General features: G+C 43.7%; 1 protein-coding gene across 1 annotated transcript in view; it reads right to left on the bottom strand.

Annotated features, from left to right (window-relative positions):
• Positions 1-25,983, bottom strand: part of kcnq1.2 (potassium voltage-gated channel, KQT-like subfamily, member 1.2) — a 1,015,894-nt gene that overhangs the window by 778,759 nt on the left and 211,152 nt on the right. The window contains exons 10-11 of the mRNA XM_068050636.1: positions 19,981-20,109; positions 13,973-14,135 (exon numbers count right to left, since the gene is read on the bottom strand). Coding sequence (XP_067906737.1) covers positions 13,973-14,135; positions 19,981-20,109 — 292 coding nt within the window. The remainder of the gene's footprint in view (positions 1-13,972; positions 14,136-19,980; positions 20,110-25,983) is intronic.

Genomic DNA, 25,983 nt, shown 5'->3' with positions numbered 1-25,983 from the left:
AGGAAAAGTGCTGGAAATACTCAGCAGGTCTGGCAGCATCTGTGGAGAGAGAAGCAACTTTTTTTTTTATGCATTCATGGGATGTGGGCGTCGCTGGCCAGGCCACCATTTATTGCCCATCCCTAATTGCCCTTGAGAATGTGGTAGTGAGCTGCCTTCTTGAACCGCTGCAGTCCATGTGGGGTAGGTACACCCACAGTGCTCGTGGTTAGATACAACTGAGTGGCTTGCTAGGCCATTTCAGAGGGCATGTAAGAGTCAACCACATTGCTGTGGGTCTAGAGTCACATGTAGGCCAGACCAGGTAAGGACAGCAGATTTTGTTCCCTGAAGGAGATTAGTGAACCAGATGGATTGTTACAACAATCGACAATGGTTTCATGGCCATCATTAGACTAGCTTTTTAATTCCAGATTTATTAATTGAATTCAAATTCCACCTTCTGCTGTGGTGGGAATTGAACCCATGTCCCCAGAGCAATACCCTGGGTCTCTGGGATACTAGTCCAGTGACAATACCACTATACCACCACCTCCCCCAAGTTAACGTTTCAGGTCTGTGACCTTTCATCAGAACACAAATCTTTAATCTTCCTTTTTCAGTACTTCTACGTGGTGTAACACTGTGCCTTCAGCAGAGTAGAGGCATTCTGCTCAGATCCCTGCTGACGGTTGAGATGCTGTTAGTCAATGTCCTCTGGTTTTGGAGCTTTGTTTGGAGCCCACCAAAGACTGCTACACGTCCACCTGTAGCGACAGACTTGGCTATTGGGCCAGGAGGCAACTTGCCGAGTACCGACTGAGTCGGGTTAGGGCCAGGTGGGGGGGGGGGGGGGGCAGTGGGGGTGCAACGGATGAGAAGTGGAAGCACTTTGAGTGGAGAACCCACTGCCATGACCCCATTCATCATTATTCCTCACATGGTCCTGCCACAGCTCACCACTACCATTGTGCTGGAGAGCACTTTGATGTAGATCAGTTAAGCACTGCAAGGTATTTGTCATCCTATTTAAGGTGCCATTCAGAGTCTACAAGCCTTTGCTCTAGACCTGCATAGACACATGTGATTGCCACATTTGACACCCAATGCAGTTGGCCAGTCCATCCACACAAGAAGACATCATCACAGTTCCATGAAACATCAACCCACTCAGCCTTGAGGTGAACTCTTCCAATTTATCTGCAATTGTGGACAGTCTGCTTGAAAGGCAAAATCATCGCATCACACATTCTCTGCTGCTGGTCAGTGATTATCCTCTTCATTGACGACCCCGGTGATATAACATCTGTGTCCAGCTGGGCAGAGCTTGGAGAGGGTTGTGCCCTCCAACATATGATCTCCACTGCTGTCCCCAGCACCCCCATCTGCTCTTGCTCACTTGTGAAATCTAAGTCACCCGGTGAAAACCCAACCATATCTTACCGGTCCCACTGAAGTGTGAGTATCTGAGATGGTGTATTGTGTGATAGTGCACCCTCAGAACAATTGCACTCCTCTGAGGAATCATCGTCCGTGACCTCCATCAATTTTGTTGTACACGTAAAGGCCCTCTGGGTGATAAAAGATATGAATGAGTCCTGGCAAGGTAAGAACATTGCAATTTCACATGATGAACATGATCATATTTCACTCATTGTTGACATCAAGTCAACATGACTGAATGCTGTATAACATGTGGCTGTCTGATGTTAAATTATGTCACCAGGTAACTGAGAGGTCCCCATCTGACCCTCACCAAATGATCTCCATTCATCGGCTGAACACATGCCATCACTTCTTCGGTAGCTTGGCACGCCAAGACTCCACTGATCTCCAGCACCTCCTCATTTGAGTCGCAAGATGGTTGGAGGGTCACCTTCAGTTCTCTGCTTCTTCCTGATATTGTGTGCTGTCTTCTTCTGGAGGGAAAGAACAGATCTATGAATGAATGTAATGGCATTTATTCAGCTGATGGATGGAGAACATTTGGTGAGGGCAAGTATCAAAGACAGGCATGACATTGCATAAAGATGAGGATGAGTGTCAGTGGTGGATAAATAGATGAGGATGTGAGGAAGTGCACAGACAGTGAGGGATGGGTGCATCTGCAAGCAATGTTCCCGCTAAGCTGCACGCTTCACAACCACGTAGTAATCGGGAATGTACCATGTAGGGGACAAGCAGGCTGCACACAAGCAGTGGTCTCTTTAAGATAGGTGCATGCACGACTGCACGTTAATCTTAAAAGAACCCACAGTGCAACAAACTGACCACGCACAATGAAGGGAAATTAGAGGGAACATTGCTTTACCAATTGGTTGTGAAGAATGATGTGATGGGGTAGCTCATGAAGGCAGAGTGAGGGGGTGGGGTGATTCTCACAGCAGGATGTAGGTGAATGTGCTCAGCTTTTCATATCTGGTTAGGTCATTAAAGTGCTTCCTGCATTGCATCCAGGAGTCAGGCACTACGTTCCTGCTGCTGACCTCCTCGGCAACCTCCAACCACGTCTTTTTGGTCTCACCACAGGTTTCTTCCTCACATTGCTGGGGAATAGTATTCCCCTGTGGCTCTCATTGTCCCCTGCAGCACATCCAGCAAGGAATCATTGAAATGGACCCCAACCTTTGCACGCCTGGTTTCCGTTCCTCAACTTCCTCTTTTCTTCTCTTGAACTCCAACACCTCCAGATTACTTCTTTGCATTGTCCCTTTATATACTGGTGTTGAGATTCTATTATGCGGATCATCATCATATCCACTGCCACTGATTGGATGGGAAACCGCGAAGTAAAATGATAATAAAGCCATTATTATTAAGCACTAAAAAGCCACTGACAGACGCATTGAATGAACTTCTGGTTTTTCCATGCAATATTGGAACCCACCCACCCCACCATTCCACATGCCAGTCTTCAACCAATTCGACTCCCTCCATATGATATCAAGAAACGGGCTGAAGGCACTGAATACAGCAAAGGCTATGGGCCCTGACAACATCTCGGCTGTACTACTGAAGACTTGTGCTCCAGAACTAGCTGCACCCTTAGCCAAGCTATTCCAGTACAGCTAAAATAATGGCATCTACCTGCCAATGTGGAAAATTGCCCATTTATGCCCTGCCAATGAAAAGCAGGACAAACCCATCTGGCCAATTACTGCCTCATCAGTCTATTCTCAATCTTCAGCAAACAGATGGAAGGTGGCATTGACAGTGTTATCAATCAGCACTTGCTCAGCAATGTTCTGCTCAGCAATGCTCAGTTTGGGTTCTGCCAGGGCCACTCAGCTCCAGATCTCATTCAGCCTTGGTCCAAACATGGACAAAACAGCTAAATTCCAGAGGTGAGGTAAGAGCGACTGCCCTTGACATCAAGGTAGCATTTGAACGAGTATGGCATTGAGGGGCCCAAGTTAAATTGAAATCAATGGAATTCAGGGGGGAAACTCTCTACTGGTTGGAGTCATACCTGGCACAAAGGAAGGTGGATGTAGTTGTTGGAGACCAATCATCTGAGCCCCAGGACATCACTGCAGGAGATTTTTAAGGTAATTTTTAGGCCCAACCACCTTCAGCTGCTTCATCAATGACCTTCCCTCCAATATAATATCAGAAGTGGGGATGTTCACTGATGATTGCACAATGTTCAGAAACATTCACAACTCCTTGGATACTGAAGCAGTCTGTGCCCACATGCAGCAAGATCAGAACAACACGCAGGTTTGGGCTGATAAATGGCACGCCACACAAGAACCAGGCAATTGGCCATCTCTAACAAGAGAGACTCTAACAATCTTCCCTTGATGTTCAACAGAATTATCATTGTTGAAACCCCACTATCAACATCCTGAGGATCACCTTTGACCAGAAACTTAACTAGACCAGCCATATAAATGCTGTGGCTAAAGAGCAGGTCACAGACTAGAAATTCTGCCACAAGTAACTCACCTCCTGACTCCCCACAGCCTGTTCACCATCTACAAGGCACAAATCAGGAGTGTGATGGAATACTCTCCACTTGCCTGGATGAGTGCAGCTCCAACAGCATTCAAGAAGCTCGACACCATCCATGACAAAGCAGCCCACTTGATGGGCACCCCATCCACCACCTCAAACATCACTCCCTCCACAACCAGCACACCATGGCAGAGTGTGTACCATCTACAAAATGCACTGCAATAACTCACCAAGGCTCCTTCGACAGCACCTTTCAAACCCGCAGCCTCCACCACCTAAAAGAACAAGAGCAGCAGACGCATAGGAACACCACCTCCAAGTTCCCCTCCAAACCACACACCATCCTGACTTGGAACGATATCGCCATTCCTTCACTGTAACTGGGTCAAAGTCCAGGAACTCCTTCTTAACAGCACTGTGGGTGTACCTACACCACAAGGAGTGGTTCAAGAAGGTGGCTCACCACCACCTTCTCAAGGGCAATTAAGGATGGGCAATAAATGCTAACCTTGCCAATGACGCTCAAATCCCATGAATGAATAAAAAACTAGCTCTCAAGTTTGCACTATCAATAGTTAGTCTTCCTGTTTAGATTTTAATATCATGCATTATAACTTTAACATTTTACATCTATATATACCATAAGTTAAAATGTTGAAAGGATCACAATGACAAGGTAGTTGCAAATAGTCGCAGGCAGAAGCAAGACTACTGCACTGTAGAAAAGGTGGTTGCTCAAGATCTAAGTGCAAGCGCACAGTAGTCGTGAAAGATTTAATGGTGAAGGGAATAGACAGTCACTTATCTAAACATAACCATGATTATTGAATAGTGGATTGCTTCCCAAATTCCAGGTAAGGGATATAATTGTGTTGGTGCAGAAATTCTTGGAAAGTGAGATGGAAGGGGATCGACCAGCAGACATTGTGCATGTCAGAAACACCAACTTGGGAAAGAATAGGATTCAGTTCCTGCAAAAGGAGTTCAAGAAGTTAGGCCATACATGAAGGAACAGGATCTCCACAGCCGAAATTTCAGGATTACTTCCAATGCCGTACAGCACCCAGCAAGAGAACAGCTATATTAGGGAAATAATGGATGCCAAGATATAATGACCATAAAATTCCATTGGAGACCTTTTGGGGCAGATCTGAGTCAGGGTAGAACTTCCACCGACCACCTAAATGCACCTATCTCAAATTCTAAGGTATGAGGTTTTTGCCAATTGTTGGTAGGGGAGGTAATAACTTCACTGTGGCACCTTTCTGCTGCGTAAATATACCATCTGTGCTGTTAAGATAAGAAAAACATGGCTCCTTTTTCAATCGGCCAATTTCTGTGCTGCAATGAATTGCTTTATGATTAATTTGCTATGGGAAATCCCAATACTCATAAGAACACTAGTTGCCAGGACACACAGACACCCTAGGGTGCAAATTGCAGGGATTATGTTGTATACCCTGTTTGGAAAAGGATGATCTCTGTTGGGTTTCATTGTATTTATATTAATAATGTTGTAGGGCGTTCTAGAGAAAATCTTAGACTCCGGTAAAGGTTAACTAACAACTCTATTATTTACAGTTACTATATACACTGTCCACAAGCCACACAAGCTAGCATACTTCATGCTGCTATACCTTCTTCTCCTCAAGTCTATCTCATGTGACTGTCACATCATCGCTCATACAGTGGGAGGGGTGTCTCTCACTGTCTTCAATATTAACCCTTTACAACCTTATGCTACATCTCCCCCAAAGTCTTTATCCAACATTTTTCCAAACATAGATTCATCGCTCGTACAGTGGGAGGAATGTCTCTCACTGTCTTCGGTATGAACCCTTTACAACATTATACCACAACCTCCATGTCGCACAGGATAAACAGTGTCATCCTGAAGACAACCATATGAAATTAATAGAGAAGCAACAAATGGATTTCTGGGTTACCCTTAGTAGTTTATCTGTAAGAATGCACAAATTATATTAGAATGTGATTCCTGAAAATAGAACAGAAAATGTCAAGAATAGTTTCAGAAGAAGCAAAAATGTGATTGGAAAAACAAAGTTAATTGTTTTGAAATGTGGTAAAGCCTGTGGCATTTTGATTCACAACCTCATGGAAGCTGAATGTAAAATGCGAAGGACAATTTTGATGCTGTTTGAGAACGGCATCTATTAGCCTGTGAGGGAGATAATTTTGTCTGATTAGGCAAACAGCGCCACAGTGAGGTCTAAAGCACAAACGACACATCACTACTGATACTATTGTACAACAGTATTACATTAAGAACATCGTAACATAGTGGGCGTCTCGGGAGAGACCAAGGCTAAGGGAGTAAACCCTAACAGAAAATCCGGAGCGGAACCCCGTAGGCGGTCATGTGTCACCTTTGGCATGTTTCCGGCAGTTCCTGCAGCCATACTGGTGCCAAACGTCGTGTCCTGCACTCCTTTGGACCCCACCAGAAAGGCCGAGAGGGGGGTTTTGACGACTGGGCAACTCTCAACCTCCATAAATTTGCCCAGGCATGCGCCATGGAGAGGTCACTCCATAGTTGCCTCACAGCGACTGAAACAACACGGAAGGCAGCAGTTACGGGTTATAAGTCCAGATAAATTGGCGTAGAAACTGGGCGCCACGGGTTGCCTTTGTCGGTGGGAGAGGTCATTGCACCTCACTGGACAGCTCTCTGCAGCACCTGTGGAAGAGCCTGTCACTCCAGAATTGGCCTTTATAGCCACTCCAGGCGCTGCTTCACAAACCACTGACCACCTCCAGGCGCGTATCCATTGTCTCTCGAGATAAGGAGGCCCAAAAGAAGAAAAAAAAGAACATAAAAGAAACAAAACAGCGTGCAAAGCAAGTGGTTTGCAGTAAGTGGATGCTTTTAGAGTTAATAAGTTTAAACTAGAGTGGCCAATACCTAAAAAAGGGAAGTAAGTTGCCATAAATAAAGTTCCAAATATAAAGCACAGGATGCTAAAACTTTAGCTGGCAAACATTTATGATATATATTCAGTCATGTTCAAATGCAATATATTAAGATGGTTTTATATATGCATTTAATATAGTTGTCCTCATACTGCCACTTAAATAGCGGCAGCAATAATTTGTGGAGGAAACTGGGGAAAATGGGATGAAGAGGTTAGCCACATCCATGTAACTCCATTTAAATACAGTGCTGTGAAACTGAAAGGGAACTGCAATTTTTGATGCAATTTAAGATTGGTAGTTTTGAGATGGTATGCATTATCATGTCATTATACTGAATTTGCTGGCCCCAAACTAGCAGGTAATTCAGAAGGAAATCCAGACTTGTATCTTTTTCTCCTGAGATGGGAGCTTTCTTGTCACAATGGGTATTGGTGGTTGTTTGTCTAGCCCAAAACATATTAAACTGGAGAAAAGCCAATACTTAAATATCAGGTAAGACTAAAATTCAAAAACCAGATGTTGTAGCATTTAAATAACACTGCTTTGTTCCAGATTAGAGTAGCAAGGGAAAAAATTAGCTACTTTTTTTCAATTATATGCAAATGATTAAAATTAAAATCAAATTTTCAGCATAATTTATAGCAGGAAGTAGGAATACCAGACGATCTTCTGGAAACCACTAAAGAGAAAACATGTAATATACAAGCCTTCACTGGTGCCCCTATCCTTCATTTAACACGATACCAATTCATAAGTGACTTGGATTTAGGGGATTATCATTAATATCACTTCAGCACTGAGATTGTTGAAAGTTCTAGATGCAGTTACATTTATTCATTTCAAGCTTTAACAATTCACAAATCTTTTTTGCAGATTTTCCAAGTCAGAGATTAGGTGCAGTTATCAGTTTCATGCTCACTATGGAGACGGTAATGTGAAATGTTGGGTGCAATCTTCCTGGTCCCGTGGAGGCTGGCTTGAAGATGGGACCAGGAGGAAGGTGGAACATAAGGGTATCAGGTCAGTAGACCGATGGGTTCCCATTCCAGCCAATGTTACGGAGGTGGGGTGGAGGCGGCAAGGATAGCCAATCTGCATAATAAGTGCCCAATTTTGGGCAGATTGGGGATGTCACAGAGCTCTTCCCTGTGGCAGATCAGCCCCCTGCTGCGGCCAAAACCCAGCAGGTCCCTGGAGGCGGCAGGTTGGGGTCCCCGCAAGGCTTCGTTTAGCTCCCCCATCCTTCGCCCCCACCACCAGAGGCACAGGGATTAGCGGACTACAGCTGCAATCGTGGGACATCCTATGGATGGGATTCCCCTCTACAGGGATGGCCTGGCAGCAGTGGCCACCGTTTATTTTTTTAAAAGCACAAATTTCTTCATTGGGCGCCTCCACTCGTAGTCCCCATTCTGCAGAAGCAGTGCCCACCTCTGCTGGTGGGACTTCTGTCCTTCCAAGGCTGTGGGTCCCCTGATTGGACTGCTGCCTCAGGAAATCATCCACCAGCCTTAATTGGACATCGACGTGGAAGCAGCCAGTTAGGAGGTTGCTTCCCATAAGATCACACGATCATGCGCGCGCACTGCTGCCAAGTGCGGGTCGGGATCCAGAAATGGTCTTGACCTATGATTATTTTTGAAGAGCATAAGATCCCACTCCATGTCTTTAGAAAATGTACAGTGTGAAAAATATTGAAATTAGATTGCAGCACCAAGGCTGACATACTAAATGACAGCCTGTTGTCAATACATTATATTCTTTTTAGCCAAGCAGAATCTTCTCAAACAGCATTGATGACATGCTAAATACAGCCTTGGCAACAAACAATGGATAATAACTAATGATTGAAAAAAACTTCCAGTAGCATTCATCATGGTGTCTTTCTATGGGCATTAGACTTTGACAAGTTCAATAGTAATGAGTTGTATACATGACCTGTAATTACTGGTGACGAATAATGAGTTCCATCTGCTCCCATGATTCATTTGGCAATAGTTCCCCACTTACACATTCTTTCTGATTCAAATTTTTGAATAGAGATATTTTTTTAAAAACTAGCCTTGTAGCTTCATTAATTAAGAGTTCAATTAAAAACATTAGGAATCAAGTAACTCTTTCCTTCCAGTTTGATAATGTGTATATTCATACAAAATTACTTAAATATGATTAATGGAATTCTTGAGACCAACTCTGACAAAATTCCAGATTACTATAAATTGAGGGACATCTTAAAATAAAGCAATTCATTTTGTTTTCAATGCTACCTTTATGTGGGGACATTTATTGCATTTACTTTGATTTTATAGAAAGGGAAAACTATAATTTATCTCAAACGTTATAACCTAGTTAAGCTACAACACAGGGTTTCCTGCCTGCTAAACATCAAAAACACAGATGATGTGGAGCTCATCAATTGCTCAACCAACAAATCACAGCAAAGCTCTGTAACCTTATCACATTTAGTTGAGAATGTGGTGGACAATTAGACAATAAATGGGAGGAGGAGGTTCCTCAAACATACCCATCCTGAACTGCAGTTCAAGTGTGAGCCAAACACGTCAAGTGGCTGATCCTAATTGGACTCCTCACAAGATCTTTACCATTATAGATTCCAGTGTCAAGCCAATTTGGTTTACTCCATATGATATTAAGAAATGGTTGTGTAAACTGGATACAGCAAATGTATTTACCTGAAAACAACCCTCCCGACTGCAGAGTTGAAGACCTGCACACCTGAATTAGCTGGACTCCTAGCTAAGCTATTCCAATGCAGCTACACACATAGCAATACAGAGTACAACTGAACAATGATACCTAGTACTACTTATGTTCTTGGGTTCTCACATGATCATATTATTCCATGTGCTCCCTGTACCATTATTCCATGTGTTCCTGTTCCACACTATGGGCTGAACTTTAATTGCCCCTTGAAGACAGGAACAGAGGAAGGGGAGAGGGTGCATGAAATTGGGACAGGATACGTCGGATCAGAAGTCCGTTGTCATGACATCCCATCCTGATTTTATCGGTGGTGGCAAACATGGAGGGTGGAGATCTGACATCGAAACAACGGGCAGGCAATTAAGGTAGTTAAGAGGCCTATTGACAGAGATTTTATTCTCAGTTTTCAATCTTAGCTACGGCGCTCGGGAATCACGGGGCCTCAGTGCCTAACCTGGTTGGGGGAGGCAACATGGAGGCAGGAGCTCATTGCTGGCTACAAAGGGAGGCCATTGGGAGAGGCAGCATTAACATCCAGGCAGGGTGGAGAAAGGAGGGCATTGGGAATGGACTGAGGAGTGGGAGGTAAAAGTGGCAGCACTGTGGAGAGCCATACCGGTGGGGGCAACGAGCAAGTGCCACCTTGTCAGAGGTAACAAGTGTAGGAAAGGAGGGGGGAACCACTGGCAATGAAGGCCTTGCACTTAGGGAGAGCCCACCTATCATAGGCCTGATTCAGCCAGGCTTCAGGGACTCTGTTGAGGAAGAGGTGCTGCAGAGCAGGAGGTCCAGTTACCATAAGGGGCACAGCAGCGACCTGAGAGCCTAGGAGGTTCAGCATCAGCCTCCAGATGATGGAGAAGGGCGTAGAGGGGAAAATCAGCAGCCTCCTCTGCGCAGAAGTCGCAACCCTTCAGAGAGGTTCTACCAGTCGAGGCTCAACTACCTACAGATGTCTGAGAGGCAGTGCCAACAAAGACTCCGTCTCTCCAGGGAGGCTGTCACTGACCTATGCACTATGATGCAGGACGAGCTGGGCCACAGGGGACTTGATGAAAATGCATTACCAGTGGCACTGAAAGTCACCGTGAAACTGGACTTCTATGCCTATGGATCATTCTATGAAGCCTCTGGGGATGCGTGGGATTTCACAGTCTGCGGTGCATCACTACATCAGAGGTCATCAATGCCCTTTTCAGGAGGGCCGTAGACTATAAAATAAAGCCCCAAAGGCCATAAATAAGAGAAAGGAGATCTTGTGAGATAGAAGCTTATCTTTATTATCCCTGAGAATAAACACCACCCTTTCTATTTACATTTGACCGTGAATCCCGAGTACTTCTAGATGCTCTTCTTTATTCTTTTGCATGCATTCCTACGCGGTGCTCCCCAATGCTATCAGCTGAAGTGGAGGCAGGCTGCTGACCTTGCTGCTCCTTGGTTAACGGTTGACCTTGGCAGTTGTTGACTGAATGCCTGAGGCTTGGAGGGCCCTGGCATTCTGCGAGCCTCCTGCAAAGAAGCAGTACTGCCCTCTTTCATCAGGGATGCTGGAGGATCTGGCATCACTGGCAGAAGAACTGAGGAACTGGTGCCCACACCAGGAGCACCCCGAGAGGAGCCCCCAGCTGCGAGAGGCAGCCGTTCCTCCTCCTTTGTAAGGCACACTTGTGCCTCTCTGCTGACCTGAGCAGGGAAATGACCAGGTGACTCCAGGTGCCTCGGTCCCCCTCTCGCCTTGCCACTGCTGCCTTGAACTTATGGTCAAGATGAGGGTATACAAGTCAGTAAGAATCTCCTGCAGACACTGAAATAAAAACGAGAAATGCTGGAAATACTCAGCAGGTCTGGCAGCATCTGTGGAGAGAGAAGCAGAGTTAACATTCAGGTCAGTGACCTTTCAGCAGAACTGGCAAAGGTTAGAAATGTAACTCCACTTCCACATTGAAAAGGATGGTCTCCAAGCTCTGCGTGATGCCTTGTACTACGTTGGCACCTGGTCCACACCAGTTCTGAACAACTCCCTGTGATTGTGTGTGCCCTTGTCCTGCAAGGGAGGAAAGAATGTCAGTGACTGTGTTGCACTGTGCATGGGTGATGTGCCTGCCAGAGTTGAATAGCTTGAGGTATGTGGAGGCTGTGACAGGTGCGTGTGGAGTATCTGAATGTTATACCTGTGTCCAGACTGCTAGGGACTACTGATGGGTGAGTGATGGGGTTGTGGTGCATTGAGCAGCGTGAGTGGTTGATGGAGCGGTAGGTAGGAGACATCACAGGGAAGTGCATTCACTGACCTTGTCCACCCACATAAGGTCATTGAACTTCTTGCGGCACTACTGTCAGGTCCTCGGACCCAGACTCCAGGAATTGACCTCCCTTGCCACCTGCTCCCATTCCCTTTGGAGGGTGTTCCTTGAGGGCCTCCTGGCCTCTCCACAGAAACATAGTCTCTCACCTCCTGTTGACCTCCATTACAACAGTGACTACACTTCAAAAGTACTTCATTGACTGCAAATTGCTTTGGGATGTCCTGTGGTCGTGAAAGGCACTATATAAATGCAAGTCTTTCTTTTTTTTCCCCTGGTATTTCATTTGTTCAGCTGCTACTGCAGCCAATTCCACTTCAGGCAGTCAGCAGTAGTTTCCTTGTAATGAATGCAGCTCCCCTTTAAGAGGGGCAGACTACCATTAAGAGGTGCAAGCTAACTGGAACAAGTGCGAGAAGAGGTGCTAGCCATGCTAGCCCCACTGTTGTGTTTAGTCAGCCAACCAGCAGCCCAGGAAGTGCTTGGCTGAATGCTACAATCAGGCAAATGAGGAAGCAGCACAAAATTTGTATGTAGCCTGCCACAAGAAGACCGGACACGTGCAGATTGTGAATCGCATACCCCATGCCTGAAAATAGGAGAAAACACTTTTTTAGACCAAAGTGTTTGAATAACTTGTTGCTGAGAGTGATATTCCAATGCTAACACTACTTTACTTGCAGTGTTTAGATTTTACTCTATATTTTTCTCAGGTTCATCATCTTAGGCTAGTCCTACAAGTGAACTCTCCTTCTGTTTCAGCTAGAGTGTGACTTTACCCAGCCAAAATTCAGGGAAATCTCTGTAATCCTGTTGAAACAGTCAAAATGTCAGGAAATTCATTCAGTGGGACCTACTGCTGTCTCACGGCCAGGAACCAGGACTTCCCTCTAATTGGCATAGCCAGAACCACTGCTGGTCACTCCTTCCCTGCCCACCGCATACAAATAGTGACCGGGAAGGGAGAGGTGCAGGGAGTGGTTGGACCTAGGTCCCCGGCAGATTTTCCTTCTATCCACTAATTCCGAGGACAATAGCAAAGGCCTCAAATTTCCCCGGTGGAAGGGACAGGAGGCCACTACAAGGTGGAGAGACGTGAAGAGTCTTGTTCAATGCCTTCCGTGGAAGCATTCCTTCCAGTTTTTTGAGATACTTCTTCCTCCTTAAAGATCTCTTGCCATTTATTCTGGTGCTGTAGCAGCTTACCCCTTTAGCCTTACCCTACCGAGAACACTCTGTGTTTATGCAATAATCCAATCCAAGAAAACAGGTTAGGGCTAGAGGAGATATGCAAGGATGAGTAGAGGTCCTGCCCCACCCTAGAGCTCTGCCCAGAAAAGGCGAATCCAGGCCCTTATTTTATATCCTTCTCACTGCATTTCAGCCTCCAGGCAATATGACATACCGTCAACTTTGGAAGGTGAGAGAATAAACCCTCCACTGGACTATGCCTCAGTGTATAAACTGCCAAACATATTTTTCAAAAGTAAATGAAGAATTGAACAGTAACAATGATATATTGTAGATTTATGGTGGTTAAAGACTTAACTATCCGCAAAGAACACAAACAAAGCTGTCGTAACTGCTGTGCTAAACACCATTGTGAACTGGACCTGGAACAAGGCCCCGAATAATAACCTTACATAACAATTCACTCCGAGCTTCTGCAGAGTTTCTCTGACCTCTACCTCTCTGACAGTTTCAGATAGACATCTCTACTGGAACAATATTGGCTGAGATACACTTTCAAAATTTTACCAGGACAAATGAAATGTAATCATGCATGTCAAAATTAAGCTGAGCTGCCAATCAAACATACATTCAAACAGACCCACAAGATGCTAGATTTTGAATGGTTTGACCCCTGCACTCTTAAGATACCTGACTCAGGCATAAAAATGTTTCTCTGGTTCTTGTGTGTCAAAACAAGGTGGTCATCTTCTATGAGTGAACTTGCGTTTTTAACCCAGTTTGTGCTGTGACAACTTATCATTGGCACATCTAGTATTGGTGAAATTTTCTAGGTGAATTAGATGATATTTTAATACACTATAGAAGATACAAAAAACTACCTGCTGGCTCATCAATAAAAAAGGTGACTTCTTTCTTGTCATCCTTTTCATCAATATGGTCATAGGTTATCTGCGGTACTGATAGTGCATTTTCTCCTGTATTCATCATGAATGCTGTCTCATTATCACGTCCAGTTTTGCATTTTCTTTTATATTTCTTCACCTATAGTTCAAAGAGAAATATTAGGGGCAAAACAATTAGTGCATACAGTTCTAGGAAAAGGAAAAACATTTTCTATCATCATGATACCTTCTTTTTAAAAAATATTTACATAAGTGCAGGGCAAGTTTTATGCAGCCACAAAAGAGTTAATATTTTATTATTGTCAGCACCATTTGGTAATGCAGTGCAGTTTTGGATTTAGGACAGTGCTGACATATTGAAGTTTGCAATTTGAGATGAATTTAGCATATTTTTTTTGCTACCAACATAACTGGCAAGAACATGATCAAGCATGCCATAAAAGGTAAATTTCCTTTAGGGAGAAAACAAAACTATTGTATTTAATGAGAACCTAGCAAACACAATTTTAAACTGTCTAATATAAATAATTAGAACAACAGATATGTCAACAGGTATGAGTTACTCCAGCCAGTGCCACTAACTCAAACAGGGTTGTTTTTTACAAAAAAAAGTTCCAAAGATCTAAAATGCAAGTTTGCATTTGATTCCCAGTGGAATGAGTTCATCAGGAGAAGACACAGATTGGTAGATTTTAAGTTTTGGGGCTGATTGGCGGACTGCACTATTGCCTGCCCAATCCTTCTGCCTGGAGGTCTGAGTTATTTCAAAGTCCAGCCTCATTTACACACTGCTGAGCATCCTTTTGTAGCTTACAGGCTTCAGGTTGGCGCAATATTGGGCAGCTCAGACACCATGACAACTGAAAGGTAGATACAGGGGTACTGGTGGGTTTATCATGGCAGGGAGGCCTCTTCCTGGCCCCGCAAGAATAATTTTATGCTGCCTCTTCTTCACTACCGGATTTTACAGAAGGGGTCATCCATCACATGCTCCATCCGGTAGGTCCCTTATGTCACAGGATCCCTGATTTGCAAATATTAATTAAGTTTCTTCCTAATTCAGGTGGGTTTCTCTACTACCCAGCAGTAGGCCCAAGTTAAAGTGGGATCACAGCATAAACATGCCGGTAAACTGACCACCTTAATTTTAACTCCAGTACTAAAACTGTTTCTGCCAGGCGGGGCTAGATTTTACAGGGCTTCCAACATCAGGTTCCATGGCAGGGTGGGGAGGCCAGAAGATTGTTCCGGTAGCAGCCTGCCATGGAGCCCAACGCTGAGAGGGCCGGGTCCGATCCTCCCAGCGGTGGCAAGGCTCCGTGGTGGCCGTCCCCCTGCCGCTGAGTGACAGGACCTGATTTACCATATTAAAATGAGCACAATGCATACATTTAAATAAACTTACCAGCGATCCTACGGTCAGGCCGCAATCTTCAGAGGGGCGGGCAGCCCTCCTCCACCTTCGCATTCCCATCTGGGGAAAGCAGGCATCACAGTGGTGGGGAAGGAGGGTGTCATAGGTTTTGTTGTGTTATCTTAAGCAACACAATGAGGTGCATAGATTCCAGTTCATTGAAGACCTCTAGAAGGTTTATTAACAGCTAAACTAGTATGTACAATACAAAGCAAACATCAGAAGTTGGGATGTTAGCGGATGATTGCACAATGTTCAGCACCATTCACGACTCCTCAGATACTGAAGCAGTCCGTGTAGAAATGCAGCAAGACCTGGACAATATCCAGATTTGGGCTGATAAGTGGCAAGTAACATTCATGCCACACAAGTGCCAGGCAATGGCCATCTCCAACAAGAGAGAAACAAACCATCTCCTCTTGTCATTCAATGGCATTACGATCGCTGAATCCCCCACAATCAACATCCTAGGGGCTACCATTGACCAGAAACTGAACTGGAGTAGCCACATAAATACCATGACTACAACAGCAGGTCAGGGGCTAGGAATCCTGTGGTGGGTAACTCACCTCCTGTCTCCCCAAAGCGTGTCCACCATCTACAAGGCACAAGTCAGAAGTGTGATGGAATACTCCCTACTTGCCTGGATGGGTGCAGCTCCAACAACACTCAAGAAGCTCGACACCATCCAGGACAAAGCACCCGCTTGATTGGCACCCCATTCACTCCTTCTACCACCGACGCACAGTGGCAGCAGTGTGTACCATCTACAAGATGCACTGCAGCCACGCACCAAGGCTCCTTCAATAGCACCTTCCAAACCCTCAACCTCTACCAACTAGAAGGACAAGGGCAGCAAATGCATGGAAACATCACCATCTGCAAGTTTCCCTCCAAGTCACATACCATCCTGACTTGGAACTATATCGCCATTCCTTCACTGTCATTGGGTCAAAATCCTGCAACTCCCTTCCTAACAGCATTGTGGGTGTACCTACCTCACATGGACTGCAGCGGTTCAAGAAGGCAGCTCACCAGCACCTTCTCAAGGGCAATTAGAGATGTACAATAAATGGTGGCCTAGCCACCGATGCCCACATCCCATGAATGAATGAATTTTTAAATTACAGAATCTTTGTCTAGTCTGTTACAGTTGCAGGGTGACGATGGTCTCTAGTCACATGACTACAACCTGGTACTTAGCTCATTAGCATACTGAGTTCTTCAAGGGACATCACTCTTAAAGCAATCACACAACAGGGGGAATGTGAGATTTTTAGTGTGGGGGAAACGGGGTCAAACTCTCGTCATTAGTGTAGGGGATGGTGGGAAAGGGTGAACTGTACTTTGTGCAATTTTGGGGGGGAAGGTCATATTTGTAAGGCAAGTCTGGGGGGATACTTAATTTTATTGTTATTGGCAGGTGGGAAAGGGGCAACAGAATTTTGATTTGAACAGTGGGGCGGGGTGGGGGGGGCGAGGTGTTGTTCCCTTCAAAAATTTAAATTAGCTGCCAGGGCTGGCTGCGCTTTAAAAATGGCACCAGGGTCTGCGCACAGGCAGCTGACGCCATTGCCAGCGTTGGAGATCCTGTCCCCTCCACATAATTGGAGGGAGCAGGCCAACCAGGGTATTTAAATGAGCCACCGCACAGGAGATCATGGCGGCAAGTGGCCTTCACGTGCAGGCTGCCATTTTTTTCACCCGCCGCCGCTCCCTGCGGCAGGCGCTTAAAATCAAGCCCGTGGAGTGAGTTAAAGCTGTCCCTAGAATACTAAGATGAGTTACATAAGGCCTCTCCACCGTGTTTGGGAAGAGATGTCTCTTAGGCCTTTAGCACTCCATCTCAGAGACAAAATAGTGCATAAGGTGTATGGGAGAAAGAAAAAGCACAGCTAAAACAAGGAAAATCTGCAAGCGCCTTACTTTCATAGGACCTAGACCAAACTGAATGAAATTAAGTCAAATTAACTGATTTTCTGGCTCCAAAAAAATTCTATGCCACAATTCTTATGAGTGAGAAATAGAAATCAGTGCTATTAATTCCAAAAGAAAGTATTGAAGCAATTGATAAACTACAAGGGATACTTTGTTTTATTTTCAGACGAAAAAAATTACAATGCAAAATTCTTATACTCTTGAGTATCAGCTGTCTAAATTTTGGCCAATGCATTTAGTTTATAGTATGCCAAAACAAAAATCATAGTACTGTGTCAGACATGGTAAGTCAGTATTTGTGAGGTGTGCTACATGAGAAGTGAAAAACTGCTGTATTGTAATAAATTGCATCATTAATCAAAGTACTGAAATATGTTAAAGCACAAATGCAACTGTCTTGAACAAATGTTTTGTAAATAAAAGTTACATCATTCTTTTGCCCTTTATGAAGATTTGGCACTGTATCAACTTTGCAAATATATTGCCAGTCTTGATAAGGCTGTTACTTTGAATAATGTGGAACTTTCAGAAAAAAATATATATCCCAGTGGACATGACTCTACAGCCACCCTTATGCCATGCCAAGTTTATATCAAGGGCTAACTTTTCTGAGACTGGTGTGGCAGATAATCAGGGTATCACAGGTGCACTGCCTGCAATTTTCTGTCACTTGAAACCAATGAACAGAAAGTCACAAGCTATACACCTGTTAATATTCTGATAAGCCACCTGTTGCATGCGAGGCCCCACCAGTGATCCAAAGTCTCAGAAACTTTCACTCAATATTTTTGTGTTAAAATGCATCATCATCATCATAAGGGAAGTTAGATTTCTAGAATATGATACCTATTTTTATACTTTCGCCTCTCAAGAGTTAATTGCTCCAGCAGGGCCATATTTTGGGTCGGAATATCCATTTACTCCAAAATACAACATAAACCTCTTATTTAATACACTGAGCCTACAAAATGAGTACACCAATGTACTTGTTGCAGTTGACAGTGTGGCAACCAATTCATATCTCTGTAACATGGTAGGAAAAATCAGTGAAATCTCCACAAGAATAAAATAATTCTGTTTTTTTACAATTTTTAACTCTGACTAATTAGACATTACACAAAAAATGGAATACTAGAAAAGTGCAGTTTCACTTCACACTTAAGTGAATCGTGGACTTGGCTAGGCTATAGGCACTTGTATGCCATGTAACCAGTGCGTACATCAAGATCTATGTGGTATCCTCTGTTTCTCAATCTAAGTCTCCATCATCACAGTACTAAAAGGCATGTGCATTCCATAAGACAATGGGTTTTGAAACAGTAAAACCCTTTGGGAAAAAAAGCTTCAAAGAATTAATAGCTTTTGGTGCCTACAAGTCATGTATTAATCTTCTTTTGATCTAATAATTGACTTGTTTGGAATGTGTAAGTGTATCTGACCTAGCAGTGAACTCTCAAAGAGTTTCACATATTCTTTTCCTCCATACAGCCTTTCCTCCTCTTTTCCTTTTTTTTTAAGGGTACAGTAGCCACCAGGCAACCTGTTACAGCTAGGAGGCATGATGATCTGGATGCAGGCCTTCTACCCAACTGCCGTTAATACCTCACTGTGGTGGTTAGGTGACAAAATGTGAAGTTTAAGCTAGTTAAGCCAGACATTATGTCCACCATTCCTCCTCCCACTTCATCTCCAAGGAATGCAATTAGCCAGTGAGTCTGAATGAAATGAAGCCCTGGAATTTTAACGGTTCAAAAAAAACTACTTCTTTATTAAAATTTAAATAAATGTTGAGTAAGCAGTTACTACCAGTCATATCTATTTTACGAGAATGTAGACATTGTACTTGAGAATTCTGAAATTGCAAACTAATGTAAATAAACCTGAATTGCACAGCAGTGTAAGCAGCCAATTTAGAATTTTTTTTCACAAAATGGTCCACTCACCACACCCACCCCCCCGCCCACCAAGTGCCCTGATATGTACATTTATGGACAATAAACGTCTACAAAAAGGTTAGAATTTTCCATTAAAAATGGATCATTCCAATTATAGTACACTTTTTAACTTTGCAATTGATCATTTTTTATTCTTAAAAACAAATTTGTAGGAAATATATATAAATGATATTTGGGTTTATCTATATTCAACTGATCATCAAAACCATTACTTTCCCTAAAGTTCCCTGAACAGTCATTTTCTTTCCCTTTGCATGGCACTCTGTATGTACTCCACACTTTGCTCCTCACGACCAGTCCTAGTTATAGTGACTAGCTAACAGAAATTTCGAATATGGTGAAAAGCATCAGGAATTTTAGCCTGCAACACGTGGCATAGAATTCATTCTCAGGACAAAGTGACAATATAGATAGAAGGCTAGCAAGATCCCTCTCAGGACATGTCAATCAGCTGTTGCACAAGCTCAATTTATCACCTCATTTTCAAACTTTGCATATGCCTTCCTAAACTGGTGCTGTTGTCTGTATACGAACGGTAAATAAATATGTCAAATAATATGAAATAAATTATAATCTTGTTATCTCAAATACTTATTATCACTGGAGAAAAGATTTAGAATTCTAGCTAAAAATAAGTATGAATTGCTAATTGAATCCTTAAATATAATAAATGTTACCTGTTTCCTCACATTCAGGCTGGATGGTGATGCTGATATTTTGGAACTGTGATCAGGAGGCATTACATACATCTTCCAAGTGGCTGGAGAGCTATGGGTTTTCTCTGCAGCATAACAGCGCCATAACGTCTATAAAAGGCAAGATTATTACTTTACAATGTTTAGCTACAGTTGTTTAATCTGCCATCACTCATTACTGTGTAAGGTAGTAAACTACAAGCATTAGAAAAATGCTACAAAGAAAACAAAAACATGTATAATCCATTAAAATGATATTCTCATGATACGTAAAGGGTTTAATTATGAGGGCAGGTTGCATAACCTTGGCTTGGATTTCCTTCTGTATAGAAGATTGAGAGGTGATTTAATTGAGATGTTTAAAATGCTAAAAGGAATCATTTCTTCTGGTGGGGAATCCAGAACAAAGGGGCATAATCTGAAAATTAAAGCTAGGTCGTTCAGGAGAGAAATCAAGAAGCAGCTTTTCACACAAAGGGTAGTAGAAATTTGGATCTCTCTCCCCCAAAAGGATGTGGTTGCTGGGTCAATTGGAACATTCAAGACTGAAATTGATAGATGGTTAAATAAGGGTATGAAGGGATATGGACTAAAGGCAAGTAAATGGAGTTTAGCCATGATCTAATTGAATGGCAGAACAGACTCGAATGGCCTATTCCTAGCAGAGAATTTTCTCAAACTGACATGTGAATTATTTATCCCATGAACCTTTCAGACAATTGTCAGGTCAAGTGACACTGACTGGATAGACTTGTGACACCAAATTGCTAGCTATGGAGGCCCAAATCACTTGTTGGTTTATTTTTCGCTGGTCACCAAGCTTTCACTTGTCCTGGTTCTGCTGCACATTTCAGGTAATTAGCACAAAATATATAACAAGATTTTTAAGAACGAGGCTATTTGGCCCAAACTATCTATTTGAGATGTACCCTCTTTGGAGAAATGCTCCGAATTGTTTATTGCAGTGCATTTGTGTAGTCGTGGCAATTTGTGTAATAGATAGATAACAAAAAGTTAGTGTGGTTGGGTCGACTGTCATTTGCTTTTACCAGTGTCACAATACTTCAGTAATTAAGAAGTAATCAGAGTTTAAAGTAACAATAGCATAAGTTAAATATCATTTGGGATTCTACAGTCTAGACTTCCTGCCTACCACCTGCTACTTTTTTGGCAGATCTGAATGAGCAGGTGACAGAAAGGTACTGAGGATTATGATAATAGTTTGCAAATCATGGAAATACATCCTCTTATCCATTTGCCATTTTGTGCGAATAAAATCATGTTTAGGCAAGTAAAATATACATTTAGACAATTAAATTAGCTTATGAAAGTTAATATACAGATGATGCACTTTTAAAGATTTTGGGTCTCTTTGAAAGTAGAGGGCTGGAATTTTTCACCAGAGGCAGCAGTCCCACCATCGGGGCCAAAAGCAGGGTTGGGGGGTGTGCATTCAACGAGCATTCTGCCAGCAGCAGCCAATTAATTGGCTGTTGCCAGGGCTACCACCCCTATTAAGGACCCGCCCCCAAGAGCTGCCACCCTATCAGAGGGCCATCAGCTCAACAGCCTCAGCACCATCACCGTGGCCCTTGCTGGGGCTGCACCTGGAGGATGAGGGTGCATCAATGGCCGGTGCCTTTAAAGAGGGGTAAGTGGGGTTAGAGGTAGAGGGGGCCGTGATTGGGGGGGGGTTCTCATTGGACAGGCAGTGCCGTTGCCATGGAGGCAGGCATTGCCACCGGGGGCTCCTCTGTGGGCCAAAAGAGTACCCAAAATGACGGCCTTCCCCCCGCCACCCCACCTCTGAACCCAACTGGGAGGTTGCCAGGTTTCACTCGATTGTCTCCCCATATGGTGGCAGGCACCCCCAGCCACTGGCAAAATGCCTGCAGAAGCAGCAAGTGGCCCTTAAATAGCCACTTAAGTGGCTCAATTGGGCACTGGGCGGGCAGCTCGTCTGCCATCTTTTACAGGGCTGGCAAAATGGCATGGTGATGGGAAGATGTTGGACACTCAACACGACACCTTCCTGTGCCATTTTGCCAACCTTCCCACGTCCTAGCCCATCCTCAAAGGGTTGGTAAAATTCAGCCCGAGTACAGAGGTGTATGATTATAGAAAATGAAAAATGTTGCTTATTGGACTATACTAACTATCTAATATTATCCAGTGACATAATTACTACAGACCAACCAATTCTTGATATTCAATTCCACAGAAAAACATAAGGTAGCTAGGTTAGATTTCACACCTATTTTGCATTATTTTTAACTTTTTCCCCAATTTTCTCCCAAAGACAGGCAGAGATAAAGAGTGAGTGAGAAACCAGCAGTGGCAATTACAACAAAAGAGAGGCACAGTTTTAAGAAAAAAGGAGTCTGTGAACAACATCATGAATCTTCAGAATTACTTCATCACCAAATATGTACTTTGGACAGCAACTGAAAATAACATAGCAGGAGTGAAATTAACATTTGCAGAATTGCTTTGATACTCGAATTTTCATGAATCATAAGGCCTTCAGAACAATAAATACAGTTGAGACCTCAAAATGTAGCATGTAAAAATAATAGCTGTGATCTGTACTGTAAAAGTTCTTGATTAGTGGAGAACACTTCCAAAAATGAGGAGATAACATTTTCAAAGAAATATACATGAAGCTGAACTATGAGGTGTGCAGAAAGTGAACCAGGTCACACATTTCAAGTACAAAAACTGAATGTATGAAACAAGGAGGTTCTGACTTAATGGGCTGAATTTTCGTTTGTGGGTCCCGATCCTGCCATCAGGATGAAATGCGGGTCGGTAACCTACACATGCTGGCGCGGGACCCAGACGGTGATTATTGAGGAAGCAGCCAAGTAAGTGGCTTCCTCTGGGAGCCCCATCTAATTAAGGTTGGAGGGAAGAGTCTGGAGGCTGAAGGGCCAATAGGAGGCCCTCCAGCACTGACACATCGGCAGCTCCATCGGCAGAGGTGGGAGCTGCCAATGTAGGTAGGTGAAAGAGAGGGCGCCTCAAGATGGAGGCGCCCTCTGAAGATGTTTTAAAAACTTTAAAAACAAAAAGTGGCCATAGCTGTGTGACCACCATTGTGGAGGGAGAGCTCCTTCACAGGCCAGCCTATGGCCGCAGCTGTGGCCATCTTGGTATGTCGGCTGCGGGCGTTGTTTAAAATTATGTTGACGCACTAGGCCCCTGGTCTGCTGCCGTGAAGCTGTCTCCATGCATCGGCCGGGCTTTGGCCACTATGGGGGGGCCCACTGGCCAACTGGAAAATTCCTGTCAGCTTCAGAACATTGGCCTTAATAGGCCCTTTAATTGCCTTAATAGTCTACATGCTGCTTTCAGGTGGTTAGCCATCACCCCCACCCCCGAAGCTGCCTCTACCAAAATAGGCCAGAGGTGGGAACATGCCGGCAAACCTTCACACCGCTCTCCAATGCCAGTTTTCCAGCCTTCCTGCCTCCAGTCCGGCCTCTGTCTCAACTTGAAAATTCTGCCCACTATGTGCCAGGTTTCAAATTTGGTGAAAAACAGTGTTTACATTAACCATGATTCTCCACACTTTATTGATGTAGCCAGTTTTATGTTTATATATTACAATATTAGCTGATGTACCATGGGATGTTCATAATGAATGGAGGTTTATTAAGAACAGGGGTCTTATACTAGATAGAATTATCAAAGATACTGACAGACCCTGGGATCTGGGAGTACTGGGAAGAGGCCTGGGCTCTAGGAATATGGGCTCAAGGTCTTGCAATGCTTTCAGACAGATTCTGGGGAGGTATGGATCTTGGAAGCACTGGAAGGTGTGGATCCTGGGAACAGGGATGAAAATCATAGGTAGGGCCGCATAGAACAAGAACCCATAGTCTAGCGATATTAGAGGGTTGCTGGATTCTGGTGAGGGAGTAGGCTTAAGGAGAAAGAGGCCTAAACTAACCATGGCCTTGTTAACTGCCTAGTACAATCCCACCTATCAGCTTCTGCCCTTGACTTGTCCACTTTGGCCTTCAGGCATTTTCCCACCACTTTTTCCCATCATCAGCTGGTTCTCGCCTTCAAGTTCTTATGTTAAAGTACTTTGCATTTATTGACTTCACAGTCTTTAATAAACAAAATTTCAGTAATCAAAATTTACTTCATAAAATGCTCAATAGTTCATCAATCATACAGTTTCCAAAAAGATTACCTTTAATGCTTTACTTTTGCAGGAGAAAAACTGTTTAAACTGCATTTGGTGCTAAATTGAAGAAAACAGGAGCTTTCTATGGTTAGCATAAACAACTAAATTCACCTTCCAGCTTGATTTAAATCACCTAAAAAAAATGATAATTTTTTTGCCTTTTTCAATTCAGTTTATTACTGCATATTCAGCCAGTGGTGAATTTTCACAGCTCAAATACTCCAGATTAGCTGCTAAAATGGCCCAGGTGCCATTATCTGGGTTGCTCGATGAAGCAATTGCCTTGACACTTCATCAGAGTAAAACAGGAGTCAAAAAAAAACATCAACTATGAGTTTTGTCTTTTCTGGGTTATAATTATGTTACCTCTCACCACATAACCTTTCTAAGCAAATGTTTGTGACCCAAAATTCCAATGGTAGTGACGAGGGGAGGGAATACTGCCTGTCATGATGTCGTAGCACTAAACCTGCTGTAAATTGTGTGATTGGATAATTGAAATCCTGTAAGGCATAGAGGCTCTATAAAAGAGCCTGCAACACCCCAAGTGTCTGGGGGGGGTCAGAAAAAGCATGAAAACATTGGAGTTAAGCACCAAATACTCCCAGAATGAATGCCAGACTGGGAGAGCAGGAGTAAGGAATGGAGAGAAGGCAGAAAATAGCTGGAAGAGAGGCGGACACCTGGTACAGCAACAGGATATGAAATCTGCTGTTGTCTAAGCAGGTCAACCTGAGAAGAAGCAGACAACAAGAATAAGGCTGACAGCCAAATCTAGGGCATCCAATCTGGATGTCGTCTTAATGAGCAGGAGAGGGACAAAGTCCCATCAAGTAGATCATGAAATCAAAATGGTTCCAGGAGCATTTTACTCTTTTCAGCCTTTTGTAAAAATCTGACCACCCCTTCCACCAAAGAATGGAGTTCAACCAACGAACTTGGCAATAACCTTTGCTAAGTGCAAGTGAGTAGGTTGACAAATCAGCAGTGAATGTGAATGGTTGCTGAAATATTAAGTTAGATTCCATTGTCTCCAAATGTTAGATGCAGAGAATACATACTGCCACTTCTCCTGTATCATGAATTTAACCTTTTTAAAGCAAGCTTTAACTTAAAAGCACATTTTAAAATAATTTATATTGAGATCCTTCGGTAGGAAAATTGTAAGAAAAAATCTAGAAACATGACAGCAGATTTAGAGAGGGAAAGTTTTACAATGTTGATTTTACTTTACTTTCCTTTATCAACATGGTTGATACCACTGGAGACTTAGGGGAAAAAAAGCAGATAAGGCTTGAAAACTGGTGCGTGGATTGCAATGCAAGATTAACCCATGTCCATTCATCCTGATGCAGGCAGCACACAAACCTTGTGCTGCCTGCTAATTTAAATGACAGTAGTGTGCAGTCCAGCACTAGACACGCTGCTGAATGGATGCACACCTCAGTAGGTGGCCCAGGTGCATGCGAGGCTAATATCATTTAAAGCTAGCCTACATTACTTAAAGCCAGCCTGCACCTCTTAAAGGGGAGGTGCATTCTGACTGCAGCAGGTGCTGAAATTGGCTGGAGAAGAGAGTCTGAGCAGGAAGAAGAGAAAAAATGGAGCAAAAGGGCAGAGAGCAGACGCCAAGGTTCTCAGATGCACCACTGGAGGCCTTGATGCAAGAGATGAACAGAAGGAGAGAGGTCCTCTACTCACAGGTGGTCAGAAGGCCCGCTAGACTGACACTGAGAAGGAAATGGGAGCAGATAGCCATTGCTGTCAATGTAAGCAATCTAGCCCCAAGG

This window comes from Heterodontus francisci, chromosome 18, assembly GCF_036365525.1.
Source record: "Heterodontus francisci isolate sHetFra1 chromosome 18, sHetFra1.hap1, whole genome shotgun sequence".
NCBI lineage: Eukaryota > Metazoa > Chordata > Chondrichthyes > Heterodontiformes > Heterodontidae > Heterodontus > Heterodontus francisci.
The sequence above is the reverse complement of the archived record's forward strand: the minus strand, read 5'-3'. Positions and strand labels throughout refer to the sequence as shown.